Source organism: Rhinopithecus bieti, unplaced genomic scaffold, assembly GCF_001698545.2.
Source record: "Rhinopithecus bieti isolate Rb0 unplaced genomic scaffold, ASM169854v2 scaffold_662, whole genome shotgun sequence".
In the NCBI taxonomy this organism is placed as follows: domain Eukaryota; kingdom Metazoa; phylum Chordata; class Mammalia; order Primates; family Cercopithecidae; genus Rhinopithecus; species Rhinopithecus bieti.
This window is the reverse complement of record NW_016803231.1, coordinates 595,301-620,138: the sequence shown is the minus strand read 5'-3', so window position 1 is coordinate 620,138 and position 24,838 is coordinate 595,301. Positions and strand designations below refer to the sequence as shown.

The window sequence follows — 24,838 nt, the reverse complement described above, 5'->3', positions numbered from 1 at the left end:
TATAGGCACCTGCCACCACGCCCAGCTAATTTTTGTATTTTTAGTGGAGATGGGGTTTCACCACATTGAGGCTGGTCTCAAACTCCTGATCTCAGGTGATCCACCCACCTCAGCCTCCCAAAGTGCTGGGATTACAGGCGTGAGCCACCGTGCCCGGCCAAAGAAGTGTTTTTAAAGTAGGTAACCTGGCCAGGCATGGTGGTTCACGGCTGTAATCCCAGCACTTTGGGATCCCGAAACAGGTGGATAGCTTGAGCCCGGGAGTTCGAGACCAGCCTCGGCAACATGGTAAACCCCTGTCTCTACAAAAAAAAAAAAATGGAAAAAAATTAGCCAAATGTGGTGGCTCATGCCTGTAGTCCCAGCCACCCACAAGGCTGAGGTGGGAGGATCACCTGAGCCCAGGAGGCCAGGGCTGAAGTGAGCCATGATCAGGTCATTGCACTACAGCCTGGGCAACAAAGTGAGACCCTGTATTCAAAAAAAAAGTAGATAACCCTTGAGCTTTGCTTTTTGCAAGTGCTACATATAAATACGAGGTCTGTTATGTACCTTTCGCTGCATGTTTCTGTCTTTTTTTTAGGCTGGAGTGCAGTGGCGTGATCCTAGCTCACTGCAGCCTCAGCTGTGCACTACCACATGACTAATTTTTTTGTTTTTGGTAGAGATGGTGGTCTCACTATGTTGCCCAGGCTAGTCTCAAACTCCTGGCTTCCAGTGATCCTCCCACCTTGGCCTCCCAAAGTGCTGGGATTACAGACATGAGCCACCATACATGGTTTATGTTTCTGACTTTACCAGCTAAGAAATGCTTGTCTACCTCTTCTCTGTAACTCCTTTGCTCCCTAGAGAAACATTTTTATAGAGGAGGATAACTAACGTTTATTGATGTGCCTGAAACTTTATTTTTGTTATGTAATTTAATCTTCACATCAACTTTATGAGATTAAGACATTTTTCTCCATTTGACATATGAGGAAAATGAAGCTCCAAGAAGTAAGCTGACTTGGTTAGGATCACACAGCTAGCAAGTAGTAGAACTGAGTTTTTTGTTGTTGTGTTGTTTTGTGTTGTTTTGTTTTGTTTTGTTTTGTTTTGTTTTGTTTTTTGAGACGGAGTCTCCCTCTGTTGCCAGGCTGGAGTACAGTGGCGCGATCTTGGCTCACTGCAACCTCTGCCTCCTAGGTTCAAGCGATTCTCCTGCCTCAGCCTCCTGAGTAGCTGGGACTACAGGCGTGGGCCACCACGCCTGGCTAATTTTTGTATTTTTAGTAGAGACAGGGTTTCACCATGCTGGCCAGATGGTCTCAATCTGTCCGCCTCGGCCTCCCAAAGTGCTGAAATTACAGGCATGAGCCACCAGACCCTGCCAGAGCTGTTTTAATCACAAAAATTTTGTCCATTGTGCCACTTATCAATTTCTTACACGTAGATTGCTTATTTCAGATAACCCACGTCTTCAAGACAGCTAAACTCTTGACGTCAAGAATTATTGCCCAGTTACATTCACTGTAACAGAAAGCCATAGGTTTCATCAATATAATAAATAAAGTGTGGACTCTGAAGTCAAAAAGATTTGGGTTCAGATTCTGGTTCTGCCTCTTAGTAGCTTTGTCAATAATGGCACCCATCTTATGGAGCTGTTGTTTGGTTAAAAGAGAACAAAATGTCCCTAATAAGTGTTCATTTTATTCACTACCCACTACCTTCTTCCCTAGGTTACTTTAAGAGAGCAACGATCTTTGAGCCTCAATTTCCTCCTCTTTCAGATGTTTACAGTGAGGGTAGGATCAAGTGAGATAATGCATGTGAAAGGTTTTGAAAACACAAAGCCCTATGTAAACTTAAGGTAGTGTTCTCCATTCCCATAGTCCCTTTTTACTGATTCTATTCACTGCTTCAAAAGCAATTAACATATCTAAATGACTTTTACATGTTAATTTGGCTTAGAAAGACCAGATGGTATCTTAGCAAATTAACGGATAAGGTAAACGATTGGCCTTCCCTATCAAGACAGAATGTATGTTTGAAACAGACCTTCAGCTAGCTGCCCTCTGCAGTTACAGTATCTACACCAGTTGACTGTCTGATGTCACTGGCAGAGTAATCGTGTGCTCCAGCCCACACTTTTTAAATTAAACTGAGGGTAAACTGTAAGGAGGGGATCTGGATTCAAGTTAATACATTACTGATGAGTTTAAAAAGGCATTTTGAGATTCTACATAGCACTTAAGACCTGTTATATAAATTGAGGTTATGGTGCCTTATCTATCTTGGGTCCTTATTGCTGCAAAATCACCAATGCAGGATGAGTACCTGTTTCAGAAAGGGACATTGAACTATCTGTTCTTTCAAAACAATTGAGAAGTAGGGCTTGACTAACTTTATGTATTGTTGCCTTGCAATCTTGTCTCTTTCCCAAATCAGTGGTCTGGTATTGATTTCTTTGCTTATAATGATGTCAAACCAATCTCCAAAGAACAGGTGGCCAGTGGTTATATAGTAGAGTTGTTGGCAGGTTTGGAAAAGGATATTTTACACTAAATGCTAAATATAAATGTTTCTTTTAAGACCCTGTGGTATTTCCAGAAGTGCCCAATTGATTGTACAACCTTAGAGGAATAAACTGTTAGGGCTCTGTGAACCCTGCCTTTGCAGAGAAAAGCAAAAGACACTACCAGTTGGCCCAAACAAACAACTTCTTTCTGTTTGTCTTATTAAATTCCCTTCCCATACTAAGGGAATTTAGAATAGTCTAATGAGTGTAACTGTCTCTTGAAGAGACTAAAAGTTCTTTAAAATGTTGCAAACAAAAAGTCAATGGTAGGCCAGGCGTGGTGGCTCACGCCTGTAGTCTCAACACTTTGGGAAACTGAGGCAGGCAGATCACCTGAGATCAGGAGATGGAAACCAGCCTGGCCAACATGGTGAAACCCCGTCTCTACTAAAAATACAAAAAAAAAAAAATAGCCAGTCATTGTGGTGGGCACCTGTAATCCCAGTTACTCGGGAGGCTGAGGCATGAGAATTGCTTGAACCCGGGAGGTGGAGGTTGCAGTAAGCTGAGGCACTGCACTCCAGCCTGGGCAGCAAAGTGGGACAACATCTCAAAAAAAAAAAAAAACAATGGTAGAATTTAGCAATTTGAAAGCCAAAGGATACCGCCCCTCCTCCTTAAATACCAAATCCACTGCAGTCATAGGGTGCTAACTGTATGTTATTTTAGTTTGCTCAGGTTGCATAACAACACACCATATTCTGTATGGCTTAAACAACAGAAATTTATTTTCCCCATTTCTGGAGGCTAAAAAATTCAAGTTCATGGTTCCAGCTTATTTGCTTTCTGGGGAGGGCTTTCTTCCTGGCTTACAGACAGCCACCTTCTCTTTGTGTCCTCACATGGCAAGGAGGGAGGGAGAGAGAAAGGAAGAGAGTGCAAGGGAGAGGCTATGCACTGGTATCTCTTATAAGGACACCAGTTCTATTGTATCAGGGCTCCATGCTTATGACCTAATTTAGCCTTAATTACCTCTTTATGGGTACTGTCTCACATTGGGGGTTAAGGATTCAACATACTAATTGGTGGTGGGGAACACATAATTTAGCCCATAGAACTCTACCTCTAACCCACCCTGCCTCAGAATATCTGTCCTTATAGCATGCAAAACACATCCCAACAGCTCCAAAATTCTTATCTATAGCAGCATCATCTCTAAAGTCCAAAGTCTCATCTAAATATCATCTAAATCAGATATGGGTGAGATTCAAGGTATGGTTTGTCCTGAGGCTCTCCAGTTGTGAACCTGTGAAACCACAAGTTATGTGCTTACAAAATACAACTGTGAACAGGCATAGGATTGACATTCCCATTCCAAGAAGAAGAAATCAGAAGGAAGGAAGGAGTGATAAATCCCAAGCAATTCCGAAACCTGGCAAGTCAAGTTCTATTAAATCTTCGGCCCAAGAATAATCCTCTTTGATTTGATATTCTCCCCTGCAAGCCTACTGGAGTGGCAGCATCACCACCATGGCTCCACATAGCGGCCAATACTGAGGCACTGGTCATGGTTATCCTGGCCTACCAGATCTCAAGAGGCAACTTCACCCTTTGAAACTGAGGATGGATCAGCCTTGCCTACTGGTCCTTTGGTGGGAAAAGCAGCCCTGATGTTTCTGTATCACTTTCAGGATCATTCTTCCCTTTCCTTGAAGAATAGTACATGTTAGCAGCCAAATAGCTCTGTGGGCTAGTCCTGTAGAATCCAAGTTCAGTAGCCTTCCTTTATTTTGTGCCACTTTTTCCCTTTTAATTCAAACTGGCAATGTCTTTGCTGGTATAATCCCATTCTTATCCCTGACTTGTGTTGAGATGGCTGGTTAAGTCCGTAAGTCATACCCATCTTCTCTTTACCAAATAGTTGTTTAGCCACACCCTTGGTATTCTCTTAGAACAAGCTTTCACTTTTTTTTTTTTTTTTTTTTTTTTTTGAGATGGAATCTCACTTTGTCACCCAGGGTGGAGTGCAGTGACACAATCTCAGTTCACTGCAACCTCCGCCTCCCGGATTCAAGTGATTCTCCTGCCTCAGCCTCCCAAGTAGCTGGGATTACAGACGTCTGCCACCACACCTACTGATTTTTGTATTTTTAGTAGAGACAGGGTTTCACCATGTTGGCCAGGCTAGTCTCGATTTCCTGACCTCAGATGACCCACCCGCCTCAGCCTCCCAAAGTACTGGGGTTACAGGCATGAGCCACCACGCCCAGCCTCACCTTTTTCACAGTATGGATAGACTGCGAATTTTCCAAGTCTTCACATTCTGGTTTCTTTTTGCTCAACAATTCCTTTTCAATTTATCTCTCTCCTTTCACATTTTACTATAAGCAGTCAGGAGGAACCAAGCCACTCCTTCACTTTGCTTAGAAATCTCAATTTCATCTCTTGCAAGTTTTGTCTTCTACAAAACATAGTTCTGCTAAATTCTTTGCCACTTTATGACAAGGATTGCCTTTCCTCCAGTTTCCAGTAATGTTCCTCGTTACTATCAGAGACCTCATCAGAATCGCCCCTAGCATCCATATTTCTAGCAACTGTCTGTTCATGGTTATCTGGGCTTTTTCTCACATGCATCTCAAAACTCTTCTAGCCTCTACCGAATTCCAAAGCTGCTTCTACCTTTTAAAGTATTTTTACAACAGCACACCACTTCTCAGTATCAAAATCTCATCCTGCTCAGGCTGCCATAACAAAATACCATAGACTGAAAAGGATAAATTTATTTTCTCACAGTTATGGAGGCTGGAAGAGAAAGAGAGAGAGAAAACACAAGAAGCACACCCTAGTGTCTCTTCTTAAAAGGACACTAATCCTGTCACATCATGGCCCCACTCTTATGATCTCTTTTTACTTAATTACCTCCTTGTTAGCCTTGTCTCCAAAATACAGTAACATTGTAGGCTAGGGCTTCAACATATGAAGAGGTGGGGGAGAGAGACAGTTCTGTCCATAGAAGGTGTCATGTTTGTCTTTGTTATAAAGCAAGTGGTTTTAACTCAGGACTTTTCCTGGATTTGAAGGTTTTCCTCTTTCATATTTATTCTAATCTTCATTCAACATGATTAGCTTTATTATTTGTGTTGGTCTTAAATGAAAAGGCATCACAGCACTGAATAAAGAGCTTTGGAGTCAGCTGATCTGGGTCCAAGTTCTGAAGATATCACTGTGTATTTTTATGCAAGTCATGCGCCTCTCTTGGTTTTCACATCAGTGTATATTAACTGCCCTACTTACCTCAGATGATTGTTATAGTACATGTGTTTCTATAGTGAAACTGCTTTTATAAACTGTAAAGTATATATAAAATAATGCATTATTGTTATTAACAATAATGGAAAATTGCTGCTCAACCTTTTCTAGATCACTCACTATTCTTTCTTAACCTTAGGCATTGGCTTGAGCATATTTAGATAGGTTCTGCACTTAGATATTCTTTCTCATTACTTCAGAGATGTAAACATCTTTGTTTTTCCTTAAAATTATGAGGGAAAGCTGCAAACAGCTTCAAGAATTTAAGTACTTCCAAAAATTGGAAACAAACTAGGTACCTTATATTAAGACATCAATATAATAAATTATGGCTCGTAAGTCCAATGGAATGTTTGTACCTACTAAAAGTGGTAATTATGAAGACTACATAAAATTATGAAAACCATTTTTTAAATGTCACATGAAAGTAGTAGAATGCCAATAACATGATCATAACTTTAAGAAAATTGACCTACAAAATGGTGATACTCAAATAATTCCTGTGTTAAGGTGGTAACAGTTATTTTGATTAGTTAAAAAATGATGTCATAATATCTTTTCAATTAAAAAAACAAGAATCAGAGATTTTGAATCATTTGGCACTAAGCTTCTTTAAAACAGGTATCCTTAGTTATTCATCTCTGTAGTCCCATCCTCTAGTACCAATTATAAACAGCACCTGTTTAATGCTACTCGGCTTTTGCACACTCTGGTTCCTCTCTCTGGACTGCTCTTCTCCTGGGAGACAGTATAATACAATAAAGAATTTCTGCATTGTGATCTGCTGTGACCTATTTCAGAATCACCTGAGGGATCCTCATTAAAAATGTCATTTCCTTGGCCGTATTCCATACCTACAGAATCAGAATGGCTGGCAGTAAAGCCTTGGAAACTGCATTTGTACTAAGTACCCCAAGTGGTTCCTATGTACAAAATGTGAGGACTGTTAACAAAGTGGCTAAGAATTTAGGCTTTTAAGTCAGACAGACCTGGGTTTAAATCTGTGCTGTAGCTACATATTAGCTGTTACCTTGGCCATTACTTTCCTTTTCTATATCCAGTGTCTTTATCTGTAAAATGGAAAAAATACTTTAGGTCTTCTTAAAACCATTGTAAAAAATCACAGAAGTTAATATGTATACAGTGATACACACACACACACACACACACACACACACACACAGAGTGCTGAGAGCATCACTTGGCACAAAGTTAAGCATTTAGTAAAAGTTGGTTATTCCTTCCTTTTCACATACTTGGAAAGCTCCTATGTGTTCTTAAAGAATCCAGCTCTGAATTTTCTTCTTTAATTTTCTGAGCACATGTTGCATGCTATACCTACTGGATTTCTTAACCATTGCAGTATCATGAGACAGTTATATAATTAAACAAGAACATGCTTCCTCTCCCATCTCCCCACTATTATACCTGACCTTCTCCATGGCGGGGACCATGGCTTATTAATTCTTACATCATTAGCATCTATTATAATATCGTGTACATAGTTGGCATTCAATAAATATTTCTTGACCTTTCAAAAAGTGTTTACTGTATAAAACATTGTGATATTTGTTGTAGTTTACAGAAATAAATACGAATAAAACAAAGGCCTTGCCCTCAAGAAGCTTATATTCCAGTGAGAAAGACAAAGGCATAAATAATAGCTCTTAAACAAAACAGATTATAATGAAAGTTCAGAGTGGTATACAGAGATGTAAAGATAAGTGAAGATTAATGAATGAAATAAGTTATTAGTACTTCTCTTGGGGCCAATAAGAAAGGGCCTTTTGTATCCACTTTGCTATTCTTTGTGGTAAATGCAGTACATTGAGAGAATAGTGGAAAATTAGGCTATGGAGAGATAAGAGACCAAATTTAGAGATTTGAGTGACGAACTTAAGAGGTTAGACTATTTTGTGTTTTGTGGGAAGCCACTAAGTATTTTTAAACAGAAATAACATAAGATTTTGGATGACAACTATTGTAAGAGAGGTCAGAAGGACTGGAAGCAAGGAAGCCAGTCATTATGCTATTGCAGTAGTCCAGGTAAAATGAGACCTGACATAAGGCAAAGGAAAAGAAGGGGCAGATGGTTAAAGAGCTGAGGGAGGCAGTTGACCATGTCTGGTGAGTATGGGACTAGGGCAGTGATGCTAAAATTTCAAGGTAGAACAACCTCCAAGAGAATGGTGATGCCATTAGTTGAAATATGAATCAGAAAAGCCAGAAAAATGAGATCTCAATGGGATATGCCCATAGGGCAGCCAAGTTGAGAGAACCCCAGGATCCAGGTAAAAATGTGGGTTTGGTACTCAGAAGAGAGTTCAAGCCTAGAAATGTGGTCATAGACTTGATTTAGTTGAAACTGTGGGACTACATGAGATTGTAATGGAAGAGTCTGCAAAGTGGGAAAAGGCCCACACATCTAAGTGACCCAAAGTAGGAGCAACTGGAAAATCTGTAGCAAAAGGCAGGGCCCTACAGGCCAAAGAGTCCAAGGTTGCAGAGGGCTTGTGCAGAATGAAGACTCAGAAGAAGGCAAGAATTTAATCTCTTGTAAGCCTCAAGAAAATGCAATGTTGGTAATAATGGGGATGAATGCCAGACACAGTTTAAAGAGCGAATAGGAGGAGGAAGCTGTGGAGGCAGTGAGCACAGCCTACTTTTTAAATAAATGTTTTGGTGAAAGAAGAGCCAAATTGATTTCCAAACAATATTTAACTTTCAACTCCCATTTTCCATCTTGTCCATATCTTCTTTTATCCTCTCTTCCCCATTTGGTGAGCCACCACCCAGCAGATTGCATTGTCTGTCTCTGTGGGCTATATATTGGCTGGCCTCCAGCCCTTAACTTAACCATTCCTGCTCTCAAAGTAAAACTTAACATAAATTTAAGCCTGAACTTAACTTCCCTGTCCTCTAAATAAAATCTAACTTGCTTTTTCCCTTTCAAAGAATCTGGGTAGGCACTGACCAAACACATAATCCTTATATCCTCATAGTAGACTAAATCCTCATATCCAAATCCATAGTAGACTAATCCTCATATCCTCATAGTAGACTAAAGCCAATTTTAGAAGGGCCTTCACCATTCTACACAGTGGGAAACTAAGGCCAGCAAGGAACAGTCACTTCTGCATGGGGACACCAGCTTTGTGGCAGGCTCCTAGGTAGAACCTGACTCCTAGGTAGAACCTCTCCTATTATTTCATACCTGAGGCAGTAAACTGGCCTTGCTGTGTTTCAGTGTTGTTTCTTAATGGAAAAATGACAGCCTTTTGCTTAGAATCAGGATGGACAGTTGACAAAATTATGGCTCAGTATCACTGAGGTGTTGTTTTTTTCATTGCACTTATGAGATCATTTTATAAAAAGTACTGCCATGTGAGACCACAGAGGAAATTTGGATGCAGTTACTTTGAAGAGGATGCTAAAAATTTCACATAAGCAAAAAGTATAAATTTCTGAATTATTTTCTTCCAGAATTGGGATAGTAGGTATCGTTAAGGTAGTCCCAGTCTTTGTTCTCAAGGATAGAGCATACAAAACTCAATAAAGATGTACACTTCCCTGTTACAAAAGTGGGGCTGCTTCCTTTCTTCCAGCTATGCCAGAATCTTGTTAAAAGCTTATAATAATGTAGAGGTGAACTGTGGAGACCAGCATCTTTTACTGCATTTTTGACTCCAGAGTCTCCGTTTATCTCATTTGGGTGGATGCTGACAAAACAAGATACTAAATGAAAAAGCATTACAGGAACAACTATGATTGGTAGGAATTTACAGCTAGTTCAGACTATATACACAGGCAATTAATTACTGGCTTAGGGGTGAGGAAAAAACTAGAGGGGAAACCACTTCCACTTTCATAATTCAACATAAATATTTTTAACAGTGAAACTTTACAGAAAGTGATTCATCAGCAGCCAACTACACATACTCATGGCCATCCTAGTTTGGTGTCCATTTCGTTTCAGGCTCAGTGCATACAGAAGCACCTGAGTCTCAACTGGGAACTGATTTAGGAAGGAGAGGTTTTGGATGTTTCTGTAAACCTGGAATCAAAATGAGTTGTCTGGTGGGAAAAGGGAGCATGACTTTAATTAATGAGGTGAGAGGATATAGTTGAGAATCACAAGTTGGAATTCAAGTTAATTGAATTCCTAATGTGGGCCCTGAGCTGGTTATAGGACTACTCTGTGCCTCAGTTTCTCTAGTGTGAACATCCTGGGCATCATTCTGACAGCCTAAATTACTGACTCAGGAACACAAGTTATTTTCATTGGATACACATACTGAGTGGGAGAGTGAAAAGCTTCGATGAGTACAACTCACAAATAAAATGGTAAAATCTTACACAGTTACCTTCTTGAATTTCTCTTCTAGGATCCAAAATCACTTTCTTGGGCATGTGAACATTGTTGCAGCAATTCAAGCTGTAAATTACCTGGCCTGCCTGACAGTTCTCATAGCAGATTCCTACAACATGGAGTCCTGAGTACTTTGGGCCCACACAGCATTTTATGTATTAAACACTTAATCTATTTTGAATATAGCTGTAATAGCATTGAGTGTGTATGGGTCTGAGCTCTGTAGCAGCAAGTATCGCAGTACTCCTCCTAGGCAGATCAAGGAATTGAGGTCAATCAGTGATCAGCCTGTATTCTTAAAGTGAGATTATACCAAATACCGGATATCAATTTAGAAGTTGCAGGGTTTCATTCTGCGCTCTCTCCCATTTGCAGTTGTACTTTTGTGTGATGTGACCAAATGGCACAGATGGTGTAATGTGTGTGATCTTTAATGCTTCTCATTTTTGCTCCTCCACGATTCATTCCCTGTAGCATCCATCTCACTTAAGGTTCACTGAGACACTGTAAAATGCATAGAGTGAGATGGGAATGAGATTCCCTGCTGACAAACTGGAAGTAGGCTGAAGGCATACTGGGCCTGTAATGGAAAAATCAGAGCTAATGTAGAATATTTTTGAAGAGTCTTATATTTTGTAATTATTGCTTTCTTTGGGGCAAAGGAGAGAAAATTGAATCGAATGACAAAGAGCCATGTTGTTTTGTATAGTTTTGTGCAGTACAAAATCAGTGGGCCCCCAGGGCAGCCTGGACTCAACAGACAACCCTCACTGATCAGATTTCACTCATTTGTGTAGTCAAGTCATTCATGAGTGTTTATTATTTGGATTTATCTGCCATTGCCCCCACCCCATCACCTTGCCAACTTGTATCTGTCTGATAAAAGCTGTTCATATATTCTACCTGTTCCAAGTATATAAGCCCTATGGCAGCACTGGATCAGATGTTGCCTTTTCTCAGAATCTTTTACAGACATTTGGAACATGTACTACGTGCCTTGCTCTGTGCTAGGCCCTAAAGATACAACTATCCGCTTGTAAGATAGACAAAAAAATGTTGGAGGAGGGAGGAAAGGGGGTAAGGGTTGAAAAACTGTTGGGTACTGTGTTCAGTACCTGGGTGATGGGATCAGTTGTACCTCAAACCTCAGCATCATGAGATATACCCAGGTAACAAACCTGCACATGTACCCCCTGAATCTAAAATAAAAGTTGAAAAAAATTATTAAAAACAAAAATTTTTTAAAGATAAATGTGATAACTGCAATAATAGAGATATGTACAAGATATAGAAGTAACACAGAAAGGGGGTTTAGGGTATTTAGCACTTACTCTCTCTGGCAAAAGTAATGGCTGAGAAGGGCTTTAAATGAAATAGGAATCCCTCAGGCAAATGAGGGGTGACAAGGAGCCCCAAACTGAGAGAACACCTGGAGGGTAGAGTGGGTGGCTGGCTGCAGATAGCTCAATATAGTAAGAGCAAATGGAACACAGGTGGGAAGTAGGACTGGAAAGGGAGGCAAGGCCAGGACTTTATCCTATGAGGGTAAAGTGGAGCCGCTAGGAAATTTAAATAAGCAGGAAATACCAACTGTTGTTTTTTAATGGCTCTCTAGCCATGTGGAAGGTGTATTTGAGGGGATCACATTAGAGGCAGGGAGACCAGTTGGACAACCAGTTGTGCTTGTCCAGGCAAGTGATGAAGGCAGCAATAGAGATGGAGAAAAGAGGATAATTTGAAAGTTATTTAGAAGAAAAATCAGTAAGAGTTGGTAATTACCCATAGGGAGTGAAGATGCAGGAGAAATCCAAAGTGAATTTGGTTTCTCATCCAGGTAACAAAGTCATTCATCAAGAGAGGGAGTACTGGGAGAGCAGTGAGTTTGGTGGGAAGAAGAGTTCAGGTTTGGTTATGTTGAGTTTAAGTAATCTATGGATTAGGATATATATGGGAAGAAATCAAGCAGGTCATTGTATAGATGAGCCTAAAGCCCAAAGACAAGTGTGCGTTACAAATGTGGATATGGAAGTCAGTACTGTATATGAGATGGTTGAAGCTATGAGCAAGCTTGCCGAAGAGAGTGTGCCAATGAAAAACTAGGATGGAGAGCAGACCCTCCAAACACCAGCACTGGAAGGAACCTTTGGGAAAAAGGGTCAAGTGAAGAAGAATGGGTAACACCATGCCATTCAACGACAGATTAATTCCATGGTCATATTATCCAGTTTTGCAAAGGTCCATCTTTCCCCCAGCCCTCTGACTTAGTTGCCTTAAACAGAGTATCTGTTGTTGAGATTGCATCAAGAGGTGTGTCCCCTCACAGGTCCCAGGCTTCGTGGGCATTCTGAAAGGTTCTGTAGTGTTAGACAGCACTATCTTCTCCCCAGCTGTTTTTAATGGAACTTTACAGTCAAAGCCCCTGACGGTCTACTTTTTAGAAGTTAGCTGTCTAGGTTGAAATTATTACGCACATAAATGCTTTTTAATGACAAATTTGCCTCAAAGATGTGCAGGGCAGTTGTCATGAGCAACATGGAAAATGAGCCCCTGAACCGAAATGTATGTTTAGAATTAAACTTTTCAGGTTGTGCATGGGGAACCATTTTCAAGTTCTGTTTCCCTGCTAAGATTGTAAATGTTGGGTTCTTTGACCCGAGTCTGAGAAGGTCTCAGGAGAGAGTAATTTGTCTTTGATTCTGGAAGACAGTATGTTGTTTCCCCTCTCCCCCAGTTTTCCAACAGATGATTTATCAGTGGTTAGAGGGCCCCCACCCCCTGTATTTAGGAATCTGGTCAGAATGCTTCAGGATGCTGTGTCTTACAGAGAGGAAGTGCTCAGGAGCCATGAGATACTTGTTTGAATGCTCAATTGATAATGAATTAATATTTTTCCTTTCCCTTCTCTGTCCTCACTGATCTTTATTAACCCAGACAAGCACCCAGTTTCCCTTCAAGCCTCTGTTTTTACAACAGTAGGTTATTCATGTTGGTGCATATGTGTATATCAGCTGACTGGCTGTCCCTCTTGATGTCCCTCTGACTCGTTTGGAGAATAGCTCAAGCAGGCATTTCCTGTGAGCTGGCAAATGGGCGAGCGTTACTGTGCCCAGGATGGGCTTCTCTTCCTGCCTGTGCTCTTCACATGAGGAGTTCCCTTGGCATGCATTTGCTATTGCCACCATCACAGAAGCAAAAACTTATCCAGAAAGAGGCCCTATGGTGTATTTTACAAGAAGATTCAACCTTCAGCAGCCTGGTTTTGTTCTCCTGCTGCAGTTTGTAAGTAAATGACTCCTGGATGTTGATATTGCAGCTCCCTCTAGTGTCACTGTGGCTCAGTCTCTCATAGCATTTTTCTTTCCTTTCAGAAAATATAGACAGCACAGAATCTGCCAAATTCACAGCATTTTAAGTAGATTTTCCCAAACATAGCCAAGACAAATATGAGGTGATTTTTCTCCTATTAGAAAAGGGAATGTTAAATGAAGATGTGGGACCATTCCAGTTCTAGTTTATTTTATTCCTATTTTAAATTTTGGGGTCCTAGGAGGAGTCCTGAAGTAATCATTTATAGATTAAAGAGTAGCTGGCGTGAACAAGTAGAATCTTTCTTGAGATTCCTCCTGTTCATGCCAGCTACTCTTTATAAAGAAGGAATGTGAATTATTTTCAAGAAAGATAAATGAGAGCCAAGAAGAAGTTACTTTAATCCATGGTAGAGAAAATACTGGTAAGGGCAGAAGGAAAAAATTTGGCAGAAAGAACCCTATCCATTTGTTCTGAAAAAAATGGCTTGTTTTCTGAAATAACTTTTGAACTAGAAATTTATTATCTGAAGTCAGGTCATTTTGAGTTTTTTTTTTTAACTAAAGGAGTTATTAATATTTGAAAAATGGCCACAATGTGGTACCTAGAATAATATAATACTCCTACCTGAATTAACATCATTGCAGGCTCCACAATAAAGATTGATGACATACCCATCAAGGACAGTCCTATTATGGGAAATCTCCATTGGTCTGTGTTTGGGTTGTAAACTGTTTTTAGGGTTATGAACCAACTGAAATCACTCTTTTTCCCTTCTCTTTTACACTCTAGTCTTCTCCCTTTTGCCTTTGCTCTTAAAGCTAGAGTGACTCATTATTCTTCAGCCTGTCTATGTATTATAAAACGAAGAGATAAGAAAGTGCCCACTCAGGTTGGCTATCTAGGGAGACCATTTTCCTTTAGAGCATCCAAAATGGTGGAACAATTTATCATTTCTTCTTCGTAAATCACTTTGATCCTTTATCTCAAGTAGATCTGTGAAGCTAAACATAAATTCTTACTGTAGTATCCACACTCTTGTCTACTCACAAAGCTCTGGAAGACCTTATAAAAATGTATGTGTCTGTGTGAATGTCTAGATATAATTAGAATATCACAATTCAAATACTAGTCACAATTAGAATACCTTCTCTGCTTCTAATGTTAAACTACAAGGTGACAAATTTTTTTTCAGCCTGACTTGACATAGTTAAATCTAGACTTGGCCAAACAATTCTCTCTTGTAGCTTTAGGTTGCCCTCTCTTGGTTTCTAACATTCTGCTGGTGTTAACTTGTTTGTCAGGGCTGACCCAGGCTTGGAGATACTGAATGTTAGCAGTTTCTTTTTGCCTGTCCTCTATCAAACCTGTAATCAGAGAGCCTCACTGCTGTGGCAGGTGGCTGTCGGGACTCAAAATAAAGATCTATTTTTCTGTTTTGCTCATTGTTTCAAAAAATTAGGATTCTCTAAGATTGCTTTCGTTTGACATTTGCAAGTTGTTAACTGTTTTAGTCATTATCGGTGTTACATTTGTACAACTTTGTAGTTTACAGATGTACTCTATATGCTTGATCCCAATTAATCCTCACAACTGCCCTGTGAAGTAGATTTCAATGTTCTTTATATTGTCTCCTTTAATAGGGAGACTGAGACCCAGAGAAATTAGTGAAATGCCCAAGGTTATACAGCTAGTAGCAAAACTAAATCCCAGGCCTCCCAAGCCCTTGGAGAGTGTCCTTTTTTATAATGTAACAGCTAGAGTTTAACCATCCAATCTGATTCAGCTAAATTTAGTGGTATTTGACAGTATTTTCAAAGATTGAAGAGTTGAGACCCTTGAGCTTTCATTCCAGAAGACGATGTAATATTCAGCAAACTTAACTGGCAATGGGGTTAATGGTGCCATGTGCTGGATCCAACTCCTGTACAACTAAACAATGACTAGGATAGAATTTTTAAATATCTGGTAACACTTAAATGTGAAATATTGCCAACAGTGCAGTTATAAACATAACAAATGTTGTTATGATTGATGAGCATATAGGATTATATATTATACTGCATATACTAAGACTTCGAGAGCTTTCCAGAGATAATGTTTTCTGAAAGATATATGTTTGAACTTGAACTCAGGCTGGGGACATCTGTTCAAGACCAGAAGTTTGCTTAAAAAAGAAATACTTCGTATATCCTCAAACTGAATTAGATAGGTAGTAGAAGACTTGAAGGAAATTGTGCTCAGGTATAGATAGATAGATAGATAGATAGATTGATTGATTGATTGATTGATTGATTTCCATGGCACTGGTCACTGATATCAAGCCTCTTTAACTGTAATAAATATGATAAACTAGAGAATAAGAGAGAGAGAGAGAGAGAGAGAGAGAGAGATGCTTTTTTCCCTTGAGACTCCCTTGCTTTTGATTTTTTTTGTTTTTTTAATATATTTGAATGGAAATCAGAATGTGCTGCTTCTCAGAACTGGGGACCCATCTGAATCCTCCTAAGAATGTATACATTTTCTTTTAAATAAAATTACTAAAATTGCTTTTTTAAAATTTGCTTTTCTGTATTATTGTAATAAACACGCAGTGTAAACACTACAGAGAGTGCATGTTGCTGGAAGCCTTTGATGTTTGTAATATGTGGCAATGTGCCCCTGCTGAGGAGGGAGAGCAGAGAATGATCCTCAGTTAACAGGGCTGTGGAGCGGACTCCAGACCAGACTATTATGATTCATGAACTAGTATTAGAGACTTGAGTCTTCCACTGTCAGCCTGTCTATAGCATGAGGATAACCCATTTGGGGGTGGTTTTACTTTTTGGTTTGATAACCCCTTAAGAGTAGAAATACAGTCGTCACAGTATACAGAATTCTTGGCTAACTTTTTTTGATCAAAAAATTCTTCCTTGATCCATAACCACTTAATAAAGTTCTTTAGGAAAGGTCTTATTGCTTCAATAGCGGGTGTTAAATGAGGCCTGTTAAGAGAAAGCATAAAACTCAGACAACCACCGTTGAAATGATGGTTTTGTTCTGACTAGGTCAGACCAGTGACTCTCTCAACCCTACCAGTGATCCATGAGTGCCAGTGTTGTGACTATCACAATGACATTCACTGAAAAGTTAGGAAAACCCACAGTTTACCTGGCCAATCTTATAGCCCTCTCCTAACCTGTGAGATGTTGACACAAAGGGTGATGGGTGATGAAATAAGGTATTCTGGTCTCCATTATGAGTCTTTTGGCCTGCTCTATCAGTCTGGGCTACAAACCTCCACAGAAGTAAGTGAAAAATTATTTCATTGTCGTTCTGATGAGGTGCAAGGTTATAGTGGAAAGAGCAGGCTTTGGCATTAAACAAAATTAGGTTTGCAAACATAACCCTGGGCTTTTCTTCTTTTTTAAATTCTTAGATCCTCAATCTACTTTGAAAGGTTAATGTGAGGACTAAAAATGGTACACAGAAAGTGCTCATCACAGCCTGGAATGTAGGCAACCATGAGAAACGGTTACCACCATTATTATTGTCACTTAACGTGGGGCAAGCCTTGCCAACAACTTTACTATATGATTGTTTGTCCCTAACCAGTCACCTTCTAGTTAATCCTCCTGATACATCATAAACGTGGTTATGAGAGTGTGAGTTTTAAATTGTTTTATTATCTTTCAGATCTGTAAGAGCAAAGCTAAAGAATCTCAGCAGTATTATCACAGCTTGGCTGTCCGGCAGAGTCTGGCTGTCCATTTTAACATTCAGCAGGACTGTGGTCATTTCCTTGCTGAAGTCCCTAACCGTCTGCTTCCCTGGGAGGATCCTGATGACCCTGAAAAGGAAGAAGATGACATGGAAGAGACTGAAGAAGAAGCCAAAGGAGAAACGGATGGGAAAAACCCAAAGCCCTGTTCTGAAGCAGCATCATCCCAGAAAGAGAGCCAGGGAGTCATGAGCAAGAAGCAGAGGAGCCATGTTGTAGTCATCACCAGGGAAGTTCCATGTCTCACTGTGGCTGATTTTGTGCGAGACTCTCTGGCCCAGCATGGGAAAAGCCCTGATTTGTATGAGAGGCAGGTGTGTCTGCTGCTGTTACAGCTATGCTCTGGTCTTGAACACCTCAAACCCTACCATGTCACTCACTGCGATCTACGCCTAGAGAACCTGCTACTTGTCCACTACCAGCCTGGGGGCACTGCCCAAGGCTTTGGGCCTGCGGAGCCCAGCCCCACCTCATCTTATCCCACTAGGCTTATAGTGAGCAACTTCTCTCAGGCCAAACAGAAGAGCCATCTGGTGGACCCCGAGATCCTCCGGGACCAGTCTCGCCTTGCCCCAGAGATCATAACAGCTACCCAGTATAAAAAGTGCGATGAGTTCCAGACAGGCATCCTTATCTATGAGATGCTGCACCTATCCAACCCCTTTGATGAGAACCCAGAGCTGAAGGAGAGGGAATACACACGAGCAGACCTGCCTCGCATCCCGCTCCGCTCCCCCTACTCCCGGGGTCTGCAGCAGCTGGCCAGCTGCCTCCTGAATCCCAACCCTTCTGAGCGGATCCTCATTTCAGACGCCAAAGGCATCCTCCAGTGTCTGCTCTGGGGCCCCCGCGAAGATCTCTTCCAGACTTTCACCGCCTGCCCTAGCCTAGTGCAGAGGAACACCCTGCTGCAAAACTGGCTAGACATCAAGCGAACACTGCTCATGATCAAGTTCGCTGAGAAGTCCCTGGACAGGGAAGGTGGGATCAGCCTTGAGGACTGGCTTTGTGCTCAGTATTTGGCTTTTGCCACTACAGACTCCCTCAGTTGTATTGTGAAAATTCTGCAGCACCGTTAATATGTACCTGGATGCTGCTTTTACCACATCTTCACCTTCTTCATGTCACCCATGCACTTCCCCTTCCTAGTGCTCACTCCAAATTCAAGGAAAGAAGAAAGACAAACCTCTATCCCTGTCCATGAAGTAGGTCCATTCAGAAAGGTTATCCACTGCCCCAAATTGAATGAGAAGCTGAGTCTGTCTTAACTTCACAGAAATTCAGCTGCACAAACTTGCGGTTGCCTTCCCTTGAAACACCTTCTATCCTAATAGAAGAAAATGCAGGTAAAAATGAAAATCCATGTTCTTGAAGGGACAGCTTCTTTGGTATGAACTCAGTGAGCCAGTGAGCTGTGTCCATTTCCTCCATAATTCTGGATATCACCTGTCTTTTTAGCACCGAGTATTTATTCTCACTAGCAGTAGACAGACTTAACCAGTCTCTACCATGACTCAGTAGACTCTGACAACAGACTCTTCCTTTAAGGTGTCAGCAGCTGACTTACTAGGCAGAACTGCCATCATTAGCAGCAGCCCAGTTTTGGTTACCAGGGACTGTATCCTTTGTTCCAGGAGAGAGTAGAAAGAAAAGGAGAGATCCCATCCTTGGGTCATCGATCCATTTTCATTGCCATTATCTGTAAGTATGTGCACTGCATGGAGGACAGCCCTAATAGTCTCCCCTCTGCTGCCACTGCCTGATTCTCCACTCTGTCCCCACTTGCCAGTGAAGTTTGGATTTATCAGCCACTTGTGGCCCATTACAGAGCTGACCGAAGGTGGTGTCACCAATGCCTCAGCAGGGTGGAGTGCAGTTCAGAGCTTATAAATAGCTGGCAGGGCATGAGGAGATGATTTTCTTGCATGTGCAATTCTCTAGGGGCCATCAGGGAACAGAGGTTAAAGTACCCTTTGATTACTGTCAGAACTGTCAGCATTTGCAGTTTTCCCCTGAGCAGTAATTGGCCAGCTCCCTTCTATCAGTAGCCAGTGTTAACTAGTTTAGCAAATGCTGTAAACAATTCCCCTGAGTGAAATAGCTGTCAGTGGAGCTCTAAGATCTTACAGGACACAGTGAGGTGGGCTGTTGGGATGGCCGTAGGCAGGGGAGGGGACGAAGGCCACTGATGAGACTGCTGAACTCCTCAGAATGTTGACCTCTTCTAGAGAGACTGCCTCCCAGTGTAAGTGGCTCATTGCTCCTTCTGACTCTCTTTAAAATGGCTCTGGAAGACAGCTCACAGGAATTCTGATTGCTGAGGTGGGTGATTGAGAGCTGTTCACCATGTGTGCAGCCTGTGCTCCCCTCCTGTGGATATATGTGCAATTTTTGTATGTATTTTTTTTAGCTGTATATTACAGTGTTTATGTTGCAACTTCACCTGAAGCGAGTCTACAGAAACCTTCCCCCTTCTTCCCTTGGCACATATTTGCGCTAAGAGATGAGCGTTCCTTCCACTGGGGTGTGTGTGTGTGTGTGTGTGTGTGTGTGTGTGTGTGTACACGTGTGCACCTGTGCTTGTTTTATTCAAAACTGTGAGTATGTGTTTACTTTGACTTTGAAATCCCAAGAGTCACTCGAACAATGTGTGTGTACACTTGTGTGCCCATGTGTGCGTGCACACACATGCTGGAAGTAGAGGCCACGCCTCTAGAGAGGCAACCTGTGGCAGGGTTGACAGACATGTTCTCTGTGCCTAGTGAGTGAGTGAGCCCTGAGGCCCCTCATCTACCAGTGCAGAGTTTCCTTAAAGCCAAGACTGATTGTGCAGTATTACTTACATAGCACATTAGTGGCCTTGGAAAATTTCTAAACTTTTAACATTTTTAACAGCCTTTCATGTGATTCATGTATATGAAAGAGGATCAGGAAAGGAGAATAATGTATTTTATTGTGCTCTTATTGTTTTTTTTAAGTGATTGGAATATGTGAGGCTCTATATGGAGAATGTCCTTATACCCTGGCCAGCAATATAGGATTCACAGGGAGGAAGGCTGGTTAGCCCACAAAGAGTCTTGCCTCCTCTAGCCAGAGTGCAGGGCTCTGCTCCTAGGAATGGCCATGGAGTGGGCATGCTGCTGCAGGCCAGCAGTCCGCTCTTGGTGTCCTGTGGCATGGCCGCTCCTTGCCTTGAAGGTTGGTGTTTGGTTCATCTTAGCATAGCCCATGTGCACATAACTCTTTGCCTGATTATGCACTGAAGTGGCAGCACACAGACCACTGACCATGTCAGCCAGCACATTCCCTTAACCTCCCCCACCTCCCACCTTGCAATGGCTTGCATTTTGAGATATACCTTCTCAATGTCACATTCGTGGTGCCTTGCCCATGTAAATTTGAATGTTGACTATTTAATAAGGGTACATATTTAATGCAGAATGTTCCCTGGTCCCTTTATTTGTTATGTCTCTACATATGTTTTTTTTTTTCTTTCTTGCTCTTTTTCTGTTATGATTTGGATCCAGTCTTTACTTTAACTCTATGGTATAATAAGCATGGACACCTCCACTACCATTATCTTACAGCACTGGTAAACCAAGCACTTCTTCACATCAGATGTTTTTAGTACTGTTTTTATATTCAGATTCGTTAAGGGCGAAAGATGAATGCGAACTAGCCAGAGAAGAGCCTCAGGCTTCTCAGAGACAGGTGGCTAGATTAATTTTTCTCTGGGTGATGGCCAAAGAATGTGAGGTAGAGAGGGAAGGGGGTGTTACGGGTTAGAGCAGAATAGAGAAAGAAACTATATTTCTAGGCAAAAGTACTACATGAGTTGGTTTTCAGAATATTTTCCAAAAAAATGAAATTCAGTCAGTTTAACATTATCACAAATATTTTCGTTTTAATTGTGGTAGGAACTTTGAATTTGTTCATCAACTGGAAAGAAATTCTACCCTCTGTAGACACATATACACACACACATTTTATATATATACATATATATATGTTTGAATTGTGACTAGTATAGCACTTTACGTTTTCTCAAGTAACACGAAGTTACTGCCTTCAATATCGATTGGAAATTGTTTTCTATTGAGGTCTATACTATAGAGTTTTCCATTTATATTGAGAGTTTGAACAATTAAGCTCCTATTGGAACTTTTCCTTAAGCCACATGAGCATGAACAATCTCTGTGACACTTGGGTGCTAGAGAAACACAACAGTGGCTAAAGTAGCCAAGAGCAAGACTGAATGTATAGCAGAGTGCCTTGTTAGAGTGGTAACCTAGTCTTGGAAGCGATTCAGTGGATGTTTCACAAAGAGGACTAGAACTTCAAGAAGCCTCCTGTGCTGGCTGAGGTGAGCCCTTTTGGTATATGTACGCTACTGGGATGCCTAGAAGCCAATTCGTGAAGAATAACAGCAGGATGAGAAAAAGAGTAACTGTAACCTGTGGAACGACAACATAAGAATCACCAACCCCTAGGCTGAGCTAGAACTGGAAGCCAGGAATACGGCAATGAGTTTCAAGATTTGCCCTCAGAAGATGAACTGGGTGAGGTATGGGTTGGGGTGAGGGCACAAGCACTCATCCTACCTACCCTGCTGCTGTTGAGGAGCTAGAAGTAAAACATATTGGTTAGGATTTTAACAGTTGGAGTAGCCTCCCATTGTCAGATTAAGTGGGGGTCAATTTTGCTTCCAAACTCAGAATAAGTTTGTAAACGTGGGAAAGTCTAAGCCAAGAGAGCTAAAGCTTTAGAATTACTAATGACATTTCTGGGAGTAAAACTATCGAAAATTACATCTTAAAAGTTTCTAGTAGTATAAAGTACCCAGGCCAGGCGCAATGGCTCATGCCTGTAATCCAGCACTTTAGGAGACCGAGGTGGGCGGATCACCTGAGGTCAGGAGATCAAGACCAGCCTGGCCAACATAGTGAAACCCCGTCTCTACTAAAAATGCAAAAATTAGCCGGGCATGGTGGCAGGCGCCTGTAATCTCAGCTACTCGGGAGGATGAGGCAAGAGAATCGCTTGAACCCAGGAGATGGAGGTTGCAGTGAGCCGAGATTGCGCCATCACACTCCAGCCTGGGAGACAAGAGTGAGAGTTCGTCTCAAAAAAAAAAAAAAAAAAGGTTTCCAGGAAAGATCTTTGGGTCCTACTAAGCTTCTCAATTTTGAGTTACGAATACTTTGGTTCTGGAAAGTAACCTGACATTTGGTTTTGCTGGAGGGTTTTCACTAGATTTCGCTGGAATTAGGATTTTCTCCTAGATTTTACCAGCAGTGATCTGAAAAAGTACAGCCTAGTCCCAGAAATAGAGATGGATTTAGGATACTATACTATATTTCAAATGATTCTAGATGTGTAAATATAGTATGAACATTCTTGGAGAGGGGTAAGAAAAACTGGACTTCCTGGGCCAACCCTGGCATGTTTTTCATTCCCATCACTAGTTAATAAGGATTGAAAATTCTGCTCCAGGCTAATGAGTGAACAGGATGGCTGCCCACAAAACCAGGTTATTAGTTTTACCTCATTGAAGCTCATATTCTCAAAGGCCCAAAGTGCTGTGCCGAGACAAATCCAAGTGCTGCTCCTGCCGAAGTGCGCACTGAAGTCCAGCTGTCCGTGCTTACAGCAGTGCCGAAAGTGGGGATTCCATGGACCAAAAACGCTGCCGTAAGGGAGGCCAGAAGAGTTATAGTGCAAGATCCTGGGAGAGATTATACCAAAGAAATCAAGCCTTTTTATCTGATGCTTGTAAGATGATGAGGGTGAGCTGTGACAGATGCCATGGGAGGGGAGTTCACATACATTCCATGTCAAGGCATTTAGCTGATAAATCCATCCTCAGAAAAGCACCTTTTTTAAAAGTCCATTTTGTATATTAGAAGATGATGATGATGATGATGATGATGATGATGATGAAATCCCTGGCAGATATGAAGTTCCTCAGTATTTTAGGAGAAGGAACTCTTCCATCTCCCCTTGACATGACTGTGGCTATTGTCCAAACCTCAGCTTGAGAACATCATATCAATATAATACTGAGAACGGAGGATTTTTTTTTAAGGGATATGGTAGTTAATAGGTTTGTTTAAAGAACTCTTGGGAAATTTCTCAACAAATTGTAATTGTTTTTATAAACCTTCCTACAGAGTTGTTTACCATTCATCATCACCATCATTTAATATCTATAAGTGCCCAGAACGTACAAGGTGCTATACAGCTGTTAAACACCCCTTCCCTGCAACTTTTAAAATTAGAATAGATTTTTGCATCACCCACTGCTAGAAGCTTTCCCAACCTAGGTGGGCTGCGAGGGCCTGCATTCCCAACATCCCATTACATGTTTCCCACTCCAGAAAGTCTCCAGGTTTATTCCAGCTTTTTATCTTGACGTGTCCCATCCACCCCCATGGTTTGGTTGGTTTTGTTTTGTTTTTTTTAATCAAGAAAGTTTCAGGGAATCAAAAGAGGTCAGAAATTTTTTAACCTAGCAGAAGTACAGAGTCATATATTTTGCTACGAATATTGTTGTAGTACAGAAAACCCACTTTGCCTGTTAGTGTGTGGATAGTATGTGTGTGTCCACACTCGTGATAACTTGAATGTTGAACCAGACATAGGGTTTGTTTTTGAAAGGTTAAACCACACCGCTTCAGGAACTTGCTCCAAATACTACTTGGTTATCCCTTCCTTTACCAGATAGAGCTAAAGAGTGTGATGTGTGAACACACTGGGTTGGGATTTTCTGTCGAGGATATGCAGGGCATTTTGGCATGAGGCAAATACAGAAGCAAGATTTCATTCTACTTAGTAATTTGAATCATGACAGTCCTCATTCCAATCTCTCTTTAATTCTCTCTGGCCCTGCCCACACTCTGTATTTGAAAATCTTGTTTTTGCTCTTTCCAGAGCTTCACCCCTCTACTTACCTATTGTAAGGTTGTATAAATCTATCATTGAAAGGTCCCCTCTGCCACCAGTGGCGCCACCCTTTGGTTTGCTGTGGTACTTTGCTGTGTACTCTGTGGCATCATGTTACTGTGTAAATAAATTCATTTTAATACACACTAAAAAACAGACAAATGCTTGTCCTTTCGGCGACTCTTCCACACTGACATGCTGAAGAGGGTTTGGTTGCAGACATGGTTATGTCTTGTCCCCCCAGGGTAGGTGCCCTGTCCATAATGCAGGAAATGATGGCTTTCAGCCACTGTGCCTTCTGCACTCTGGGTCCTCATCCCCTGCTGACATGGATTATATTTATCTTTATTCCCTGTCTAATCTGAGGAAATCAGGCCCCAAAGAGAAAGCGAAGGCATTCTGCTTTTCCCAGACCTCAGAAGGCTGCAGGTTTGCTGTGTGAGATCGCCCCCTGGTGAGCAGTCACCTGCAGGCTTCCTGGGTTTGTACTGCATGTTGAGAGGCTGGGTTAGCTGGCTCTGGCTGACCCTCTCCGTGGAAATCAGAGCTGTTCAGGTAATGTGAGCGGGGGCAGGGCATCATCTGCAAGATTCACATGCCTCTGACGCACAGTGATACACAGGGGCCTCACAAAGGCAGACAAGCTAATGTGTGG

General features: G+C 41.4%; 1 protein-coding gene across 2 annotated transcripts in view; it reads left to right on the top strand.

Annotated features, from left to right (window-relative positions):
• The window catches only part of PEAK1 (pseudopodium enriched atypical kinase 1), a 296,791-nt gene extending 272,452 nt beyond the window's left edge, over window positions 1-24,339 (top strand). For both annotated transcript variants that reach the window (XM_017870420.1, XM_017870410.1), the window contains one exon: window positions 17,157-24,339. In XM_017870420.1, the coding sequence (XP_017725909.1) occupies window positions 17,157-18,320 (1,164 nt within the window). In that variant the 3' untranslated portion in view covers window positions 18,321-24,339. The remainder of the gene's footprint in view (window positions 1-17,156) is intronic.
• The last annotated feature ends 499 nt before the right edge of the window (window positions 24,340-24,838 follow it).